Genomic DNA, 9,914 nt, shown 5'->3' on the forward strand with positions numbered 1-9,914 from the left:
GCTCCGTAGAAGAGAGGTGGAGATAACTCAATTATAGCAGGACAGAGAGGCCCAGATAACACAACTAAAGCAAGATAGAGAGACACAGATAACACAGTTAAAACAGAGGCACAAATAAATCAACTGAAACAAGATAGAAACAGATAATACAATTAAAACACGACCTGGCGCTACAGCACGTATTCAACAATTAGAAATGGAGGTAGGCATAAGGGAAGAAAGAAACCATGCTACAGTGGTACACACGAGCCAGTTCCAGGCTCAGTGTGATAAAGCCTATCAAAAAACATAGCGTTCCATCAGTGAGAGATGCTGCGCTGCAGCAGCTACGGGAACTTACAAAAATACAGTGACCTGCAGGTTGCTGTGAAAGTTTTGCATGACAAAGGTAAAGAAAATAGAGCCTGCGCAACAGACCACACCAAATGCCTGCGAGAGATTTGTAATGTGCGCCTTCATGACAGAATCCGGGGTCAGTGACCCAGGGTAGAACAGGAGGAGTTAGAGGGGGATGTCTGCGAATATGCGGCGACTGATCCCGATAATGACTAGGGTCCTCCGTCTGTATTCCAAGCAACGGAGCAGACCATACACACCGAACCGACCCCCGGATACCCACCCCCATATGCTCCCCCAACCAGAGGAACAGGGAACACCAGGCCCGCACAGACCCCCAATATCCTCCTAACCCCAGACACCAGGAACAGCACCAAGCCGACCCCAGATACTTGCCCACGCAAGAGCAAATGGTCCAATTGCAGTCAGTCCAGCCATTTCTTTAGGGAATGCAGGACGCCAACACCCACAGTCGTAGCAACGGTTCCCCGACGAGGGACCCTGACCTATGCCACGAGAGGGACAATAACCCCAATGGACGATGTAAGTAACCCCTACCATCTGTACCCCAATTGGATGCTGAACAAAATGTGTGACAGTGCCAGGCCTCACCAACTTCGGTGTGTAATGCCAAGTGGGATAGTCTAGGCAGTACAAGGCGAGGCTGCCCTGTTGAGTCCCTCTGCGACACAGGAGGATCCCGCACTACCCTCAACACACCCGGCAACCTCGGTTGAACATGGCGCACCCAGAAAAAGAGGTTTCTGCCATCCAGGAGTGTATTCCTGATCGAGGTATCCACAGAAAAATATGTAGACCGAATTTCTACCATTGGGGAATTGTGGATCAAGCCCACAAACATTACTGACGATCCAGGAGTACGGGGCATATTAGCCAATATACACAGACATTCATTAACCACAAGCATGATTGTGGCCGAATGACAAGAGAATTAATCATAGAAGGCTCTGATCCAAAACCCAAGGAGAGTACAGCTTCCATAAACAAACCGAGGGGGAAGTGGCCAAGGTAATCCATTGCTTACTGCAATAGGGAGTCCTGCGCCCCAATAACTCCCCGATACGGCCGGTGAGAAAACCAGACAGTTCCTAGAGGCTCACGATTGACTATCGAGCGCTGAACCAAACCACCCCACAGTGGCAAACAATCTGGAAGCCATGATGATGCAGGCTCCACACGCCAAGTACTTTAGCTACGACTTCTGGTCGATTCCCATAGATCGCCAGTGCCAGCACAAATTTGCCTTTATGTTCCAGGGGCAACAGTACACTTGAACGTGCCTGCCACAAGGCTTCCATAACTCCCCCTCCAAATTTCAATAACAACTAGCTAAGGGGCTGGAAGGATTTTCCAAACCACAATGTCTGACGCGATATTTAGACAATCTCCTCCTACAGACTGAAATAAGAGGTGAACATCTTAAATTATTGAATGAACTGTTGAACCTCCTCACTACATTAGGGTTAAAGTAAATCCTAAGAAAGTCTAAATCATGAGACCACAAGTCTCCTACTTGGGTACAGTAGTGACCCAGGAGAAGCACAAAATTGAAAGGAAGCAGATCGAGCCGGTTGCACTCCTTTCTAGGCTTGGGTGATACAGCCAAAACCACATTGATAGTTTCACCACCAATCCTCCCCTCTCCAATCTTTTACACAGAAATACCACATGGACTTGGACCAAACAGCAGACACAAGCAGTCTCAGAACTGAAACAGGCTCTAGCACAGGCCTCTGCCCTACAAGTACCTGACCCAGATTTCCCCTTTGCACTTGGAGGTAGCGGCCACCAACAGCACTGGCTCCTACAAAAATGGCACGGCGACTCGGCCCAGTAGCCTACACTTCCTGCTTTCTAACCCCAGTGGGAACAATCTTTTTGGTTTGCAAGAAGCACATCTTATCGGTTTTCTGAGCAGTACAGCGTTTCAGCTACATATTCAGCTTAAACCCCCTCACCATCCTCACAGAACACACCTCTATACAACTACTACTGAACGGTCAGATCAAGGATGGGACAGTTCGCCAAAATCACACAGCACGCTGGACACTTATGCTCCAAGACCACGACATTGCTGTCAAACATACCCAAGTCCCCACCTTCCTAGCGGGCAACCTAACCTACGGAGTGGAGCCCAACGAATGTCAGACCCCAAGGGGCCATTTCTGCCAAAACAAAAAGGGGAGAACCAACCTGAAAACAACAACCAGAACAGTCACGCCCTAAAAGATTATATGGACGGAACCTCTATGGTAGAGTAGGGGAACAGGAAATAGGATCTGGCATTTAGGTGGAAGACCAGGGAGGCAAGCCGCTGAGGGTGATAGCCTTAGAACTCCCCCACCCATGAGTGCCCACGCTGCAAAGCTATACGAGGAATCGAGCCTCTACTCGGGTTAGATTTATCCAAACCCAAACTCACAGCCCTCACGCAAGTGTGGCGTGAAAATATTAATGGAGAACGTTCAGGTTGCATAATAGGCCGCAGCCGTGAAGATAAGAAATCACAAAGAGCAAAGCAAGGTCTACTCTGATGGTAAGGTAAATCCCATCGAATACGAAGTTGGGCTAAAGATAATGTTCAGAGTTTTCTAGCCCAGTACCTTCTTGTCCCCCAAATAGACCAGAAGTTTGGTAGATAAAGCCAGCCCCTCTGTATGCAAGGTACTGCTGGATCCCAAGAAAGCCAGAGGGTACTTTGTGAACCATATGAAGGCATTCAGTTGCTAACAAAACTTTCACCATTACCACGTCACTTTAGAAGAGATTGACGAACCACATATCTCCACATTCCCTCATCCCATGCCACCGGATCTAGGCCCCGGTCCCCTTATTCTGCCCCCTACCTCGACCACCCCAGGTGTGAAATCCTACCTGGGAATACTCCGACAAAAGAAACAGGGCAGTAACAAACCCCAACCCCTCCAGGGCACCGGGCTCTTGAAACCGCTTGGTATGGCACTCGAAACAAAAGCCAGGACAGCGGATACTCGGGAGCCTGAGCCTGCGTAGGTTCCCACCTCGGACGGGATATCAGGACATCTCTGTCCATTTAACCTGTACGACCCACAGTTTTCAGGGTCCTTACCCCATTTTAAAATGAGGGTGATCGACGCCTGTGACAGCGTCGGGGGAGCTCTCCCAATTCCTTTGCTTCATTGAAGGCCCTTGCCAACAGCGGTCCCAACATCGCCGAGAACTTCTTATAAAATTTCACCGGGTATCCGTCTGATCCCGCGGCCTTACCCGATTGCATCGCCTCGAGCCCCTCTACTACTTCTATTAACCCAATTGGGGCCCCAGGCCTTCCACCAGCTCATCGACCTTCAGGAACTCCAACCCACCCAGGAACCACTTCATCCCCTCTTCCCCGGCTGGGGGATTCCGACTCGTATAATTTGCTATAAAACTCGCTAAACACTGCATTCACCCCTGCCGGTCCAAGCCCGTATCCTCCGCGTTCCCAATCTCTCTCGCCGCCTCTTGCTTCCTCAACTGGTGTGCTAACATCCTGCTCGCTTTCGCCCCTTACTCATATACCACCCCTCTCACCCTTCTCAACTGCCCACCACCTTACCCGTGGATAACAACCCAAATTCCATTTGCAGCCTCTGGCATTCCTTTAACAGCCCTTCCTCCGGGGCCTCTGCATATCTTCTGTCCACTGGCAAGATTTCCTCCACTAGCCTTTCTATCTCCACCCGCTTCCGCCTTCTCCATGTGCCCGGATTGAAATAAACTCTCCCCCTGACCACTGCTTTCAGTGCCTCCCAAACCGTACCCGCCGAAACCTCCCCCGTGTCATTAATCTCCCCATACCTCCAGATGGCCTTCCTCACACCACCTCCTCCGCTAACAGTCCCACATCCAACCTCCATTGGGTGCACTGGTCCCCTCCCTTGCTCACTCGTAAATCCACCCACCTGGCTGCACTGATCAACAGTTTTTGTCGCTACTTTCCAGAGGAGAAATTTCAGATTTTGAAAAAGGTGTGTGAAAGATCCCTTTCAGTTTGAGACCCCAGAGTCAATTACTAACTTACAGCTGACTCCAAATGAGAAGACTGGACTTCTGCACGCCACCTTTGACAGCACATTAAAAATATGCCACAAGTCCATGACGCTGTCAACATTCTGGAGTAGCATCTCCGAAGAGTATCCAGTGCTGAGTAAAACAAGCATTTTGTTGTGATTGCCTTTCACAACGACCTACATGTGTGTGCTTGGATTTTCTATCTTCACAAAGATGAAGACGGCACAAAGGAACCGGCTGAAGTCTGCACTTGATATGCGCATTGCCCTTCCTTCCTGTGAACCTGATTGGAGTGAAATCATGAGGACCAAGCAGGCTCACCTGTCGCATTAAAGGCAAGCAGAAATGGCATGTGGCACGAAGGTCGGCCGACATGGGTCGCAAAGGCTGGCCAGTTGGTAAAAGTGGGTCCCCGAAAAAAGTTTTAAACACTGATCTAGACAGTGCCAAATTGCAGATACCAGAAGGCCTTTGACAAAGTGAATCATTTATTGTCAGTTAGATTATAAATAGTATGGGGACCATCACACATCCATGCTTGACACTGGTCTGGGCTTTGAATGTATTTGTTTCAAATCTCCCACTCAAGAGTGTACCTGTCATGTCATCATGAAGCTTTTTGGATATTCAAATCTTTGCAGCACAATCCACAGCAGCTCATAATTTACTGAGCAAAATGCTGCTGTCAGGTCAATGAAAGCAGTGAAGACTTCTTTGAGCTACCACTGACATTTTTCTTGGATTTGCCCGACAACAAAGACCATGCTGGAGGTTCTTCTGGAAGGTGTCTCTGGGTGGATAGCCTCAGCTATAGGAAATAGGCGATTCAGGAGAATGTGTCAGGATTTCCTCCCCATGGGCAAGAGGGAAACACCTCGATAGATTCCTCGCATGATTTATCTCCGTTCTTGAGGATAATTACAACAGTGTTCTGAAAGAGCACCCTACCTAGGCCCAACCCACCCACCCTAACCCCACCTACCTATGTTTCAACCAAATTCTACCACAAAGTACAGTACTGGGGAGACGTGTGCACAAACATACACACAAGTTATATGTAAACATGTTAGAAATATATAACTAGAATCACAGAGCCTGTGCTGATAGGTGTTGTGCACAGCCCCAGTGGACAGACTCGAGCCACCAGCCTGTTTAATGGGGACCCTCCCAGCACCTGGATAGAGGGGGAGCTGCGGCCTGCGCACCAGGACTCACCTTGGAGGAATCAGACGCCGCCAACACCACCAGCAGGTACAGAACCATAAACACTGTGCCGGTCGCCATGGTCCCACTCCGCACCGTCAAGCCAGAGAGTTTAAAGTCCAAACCCTGCCACTCCTCTTGCAGCCTCAGGCCCACAGTCAGATCGCCGCGCAGCACCAAGTGCGTAATCCCGCCCCCGGCTTCCAACCATTGGCTCAACCCGCTCGCAGCCTCTACCCACAGGTCCAGTACCGCCCCGCCCCGCCCCGCCCCCCAGCAATTCTCCTTCTGATTGGTTCAAGGAGCTGCCCATTACAATGCTGTCAGGTTGAAATGCTTCCTGGGAATTGTAGTCCTGGGCCTGCGCAGTTCGGCTGTATTCGGGAAGAAGAACTACAAATCCCAAAGTGCAGTCTGGATGCTCCTGTTCCCTCAATGAAACAGCCCAAATGCAGACCTGTCACCTATTCTTCATCAAAGATGTGCAGGTTAGGTGGATTGGCCATTCTAAGTTGCCCCTTAGGGTCCAAAGGTTATGCGGGGCTACGGAAATAGGGCGGGGGTGTGGGCCTGGGTGGGGTGCTCTATCAGAGGGTCAGTGCAGACTCGATGGGATTCTATCAGGAAGGACCAATGAGCACCTTGGTTTAAATAAACAAACAGAGCTCCAATTCAAAAATGTGTTTATGTTGAAAAGATTCACTCTTCCCATTAACTTGATGTTAGTCATAGTCATCAAGTTGATCCATTGCCTTGTATCCTATGGTGTTTCAAGTAAGGCTCATCTAAATGTCATGAGGGTTCCTGCCTCTACCGCCCATTCAGGTTCCAGATTCCCACCACCCTGTGGGTGAAAAAGGTTTTCCTCAAATCCCCTCTAAATATCCTACCCTAACCTTAAATCTGTGCCCTCTTGGTAATTGACTCCACGACTAAAGGGAAAAGCTTCTTCCTATTTAGCCTATCTGTGCCCCTCATAATTCTATACACCTCAATCAGGTACCCCCTCAGCCTTCTGTGCTCAAAGGAGAACAACGTGGGGCAGCATGGTAGCACACGTGGCTAGCACTGTGGCTTCACAGCACCAGTGTCCCAGGTTCGATTCCCCGCTGGGTCACTGTGCGGAGTATGCACGTTCTCCCCGTGTCTGTGTGGGTTTCCTCCGGGTGCTCCGGTTTCCTCCCAAAATCCAAAGACGTGCAGGTTAGGTGGATTGGCCATGCTAAATTGCCCTTAGTGTCCAAAAAGGTTAAGAGGGGTTATTGGGTTATGGGGATAGGGTGGGTGAGGTGCAGACTCGATGGGCCAAATGGCCTCCTTCTGCACTGTATCTTCTATGTATGTAGCCCCAGCCTAACCAGCCACTCTTCATAGCTAAAATGCTCCAGCCCAGTGAATCTTCTCTGCATCTCTCTATACTGAAATCACGTCCTTCCTATAGTGCGATGACCAGAACTTTTTATTCATTGATGGGATATGGCAGTCGATGGCTAGGCCAGTGTTTATCGCCCAATCCTAATTGCCCTTCAGAAGGCGGTGGTGAGCCTCCTTGCTGACGCCTCTATTGGGAGCGGAGCTGGTTTGATGCTGCTTTTTGAACTCCGCCCCCTCTGAAATGATGTCACGCCATCGCAAAGCCCTTGCAATGCAGTTGCATTTAGTTACGCCCACAGGGCTGTTGGGGAGGAAGTTCCAGGATTTTAACCAGCGACAGTGAAAGAAGCTTGGTGCATCAGACACATTGGTATAATGGGGAATTGGCACCATGTAAGGTATGCTGTTATTGAGCAATGTATTGAGTGTCTCTTCATCTATCCACAGTCATTTCAACTTCCATCTCAACTCAACTTTTACCCTCTTTGTGGCTCTCAGTGTCCTCTTGTCCTCCCTTAACTTCTCCCTCCATGTAAACATTCCATCAAGAATTTCATCAAGTTTGCCATCACATATGGGGCCAGATTCTCCATTGCCCGACGCCGATATTGTAATTGGTGATCTGCCGGAGAATCCCTTCTGACGCCTCTATTGGGAGCGGAGCTGGTTTGATGCTGGTTTTTTAACTCCGCCCCCTCTGAAATGATGTCACGCCATCGCAAAGCCCTTGCAATGCAGTTGGTGCGTCATCGGCAGGCCCTCCCGCGATGCTGCGCCTCGATGGGACGCGTTCCCGACCGCAGACAGCCGTGTGGTCTGGGAGGTCGGGAAACCTGTGTCCAGCACCGCCACACTGGGCTGGGATCTGTGCCACTGGTCGGGGGGGGGGGGGGGCTCTTCCACAAGGGCTTGGGGGACTGGTGGGTGGGTGGCCAGGGGGTGGCCTGTGGGGTTGCATTTGGCAGGTTGGGACCGCGACGGCCGGCGCCAGTTGTACGGTACGACGGCTGTAGATCGTTGTCGTGCATATGCACGGCAAGGGACCCGTCCATTCTCCTGCCGTTTTTGGCACTGGAGCCGAGAGGTTTACACAGCCCCGCTGCTAGCCCCACATTAGTCCCAGAATCGGTGAGGGTTTGGCGTCAATCTTGGTGTCGTAAAACACCCACGAACTCTCCGTTTCAGCCGGCACTTAGCCACTGAAACGGAGAATCCAGCCCATGGTCTTTCATGATCCAGAGTCTACATCACACAGAAATCCATTTCTCCCATTCAAGTACTAACCAGGCGTGAGTCTGCTTAGCTTCCAGATCAGACGAGATTGGGCATTTTCAGACTAGCATGGCCGTATCCAGAAAGTAATTTCTGACTTTGCTTTGTAACTCTGACCACTCAATACGGCACAGTAGCACAGTGGTTAGCACTGTTGCTTCACAGCCACAGGGTACCAGGTTCGATGCCTGGCTTGGGTCACTATCTGTGTGGAGTTTGCACGTTCTCGCCGTGTCGGCGTGGGTTTCCTCCGGGTGCTCCGGTTTCCTCCCACAAGTCCCAAAAGACGTGCAGTTAGGTAATTTGGACATTCTGAATTCGCCCTGTGTACCCAAACAGACGCCGGAATGTGGCAACTAGGGGATTTTCACAGTAACTTCAGTGCAGTGTTGATGTAAGCCTGCTTGTGACAATAATAAAGATTGTTATTATCAACATTCTCTTGCAACCCCACATCCAATTGCATCTACAACTGAAGCAAATTTTCCACCAAGTTCCTTGTAACTGCATTATCAAATCCTCATCTGTATAGTTTGTGGCCTTCTATTTGTCATGATAATTCTGCAGGTTTCTATCTGCTTAGCCCTTATCTTTGATGTATTTGTCCCCAGTAAAACTGTTGCATTCTCCGCCTCTGCTTGTTCTACTTGGGATGGTGCTATCCTCCATTTCCTCCAGTTCAAGAGACACAAACTGGAGCATTTCTATCACCAATGGTGTGGTGGGATGGCCCCTTTAAGGGGAGGGTGGCCCAAGCAGCCCATGTGACCAGCTCGGGACCAATCATGTGGGAGCGTGCGCATCCCAACCAATAGTGCATTAGCATAGGGCCCTGGGAGCAGAGGCCCCGAGTCGTGTGGACCACAGAGCGGGAGAGCTAATCATAGTGTTCTTTGCCCGTACTACGACACCCTGGGTTAGTGCGTGATCAATTCCAGCCCCACTTAACCTGGAGTCGCAACACAAGTAAAATTAACTTTTAATTTTTAAAAAACCCAAGTGCTTGGTCTTTGGCTGCCCAATACTGCAGTTACCAGGTCTGTAAATTTAAACACAATTAACTTTAATTAATAACAATAACTATAATTAAATAGGCACCAAAGACAACAGGTTAACTATTATTTAATTCCTAACCCCCTTTAACTGGTCCCACCATCGACACACACGAAAGACAGACACACACAGAGGGGAAAGAGGGGTGTAAAAATAATACTAAAAATAAAAGGATAAGAGATTCTGGCTCAGTCTTCCAGTTAGATCTCTCTTCAGTCTAGGCTTCCAGTTGGGTGCCTTTGCTTTCAGTCTGGAATGGTTTACACTGTGGATTCATCAGGGTCTCAAGACCTCTCTGCAGATTCAGAAACAGCAGGCAGGAAACATTTGAAAAAGAGAGAGAGAGCAACACACTCAGTGCCCTGCGTTCTCTGAAAACACCCCACCTGACAGAAGCCAATCACTGCCTGTTGCAGGGCAGAATATGGTCCTTGGCCAATCCATTGGCCACATGCCAACCAATCGAATCAAATCCCTCCCATCTCTCGCGTGCCAGAAAGTCTATGGGCGCGATTCTCCGACCCCACGCCTGGCGGGAGAATAGCAGGAGGGCCTCCTGACATTTTTCACGCCCTCCCACTATTCTCCCCCCCCACCACGCCCGACCCACACCACGAATCGGC

General features: G+C 49.8%; 1 protein-coding gene across 2 annotated transcripts in view; it reads right to left on the reverse strand.

Moving 5' to 3' along the window:
- Positions 1-5,787, reverse strand: part of tmem9 (transmembrane protein 9) — a 103,222-nt gene extending 97,435 nt beyond the window's left edge. For both annotated transcript variants that reach the window (XM_038820979.1, XM_038820978.1), the window contains exon 1: positions 5,605-5,787. In XM_038820979.1, the coding sequence (XP_038676907.1) occupies positions 5,605-5,673 (69 nt within the window). In that variant the 5' untranslated portion in view covers positions 5,674-5,787. The remainder of the gene's footprint in view (positions 1-5,604) is intronic.
- Positions 5,788-9,914: the final 4,127 nt, after the last annotated feature.

The sequence above is a fragment of the Scyliorhinus canicula genome, chromosome 15 (assembly GCF_902713615.1).
Source record: "Scyliorhinus canicula chromosome 15, sScyCan1.1, whole genome shotgun sequence".
In the NCBI taxonomy this organism is placed as follows: Eukaryota; Metazoa; Chordata; class Chondrichthyes; order Carcharhiniformes; family Scyliorhinidae; genus Scyliorhinus; species Scyliorhinus canicula.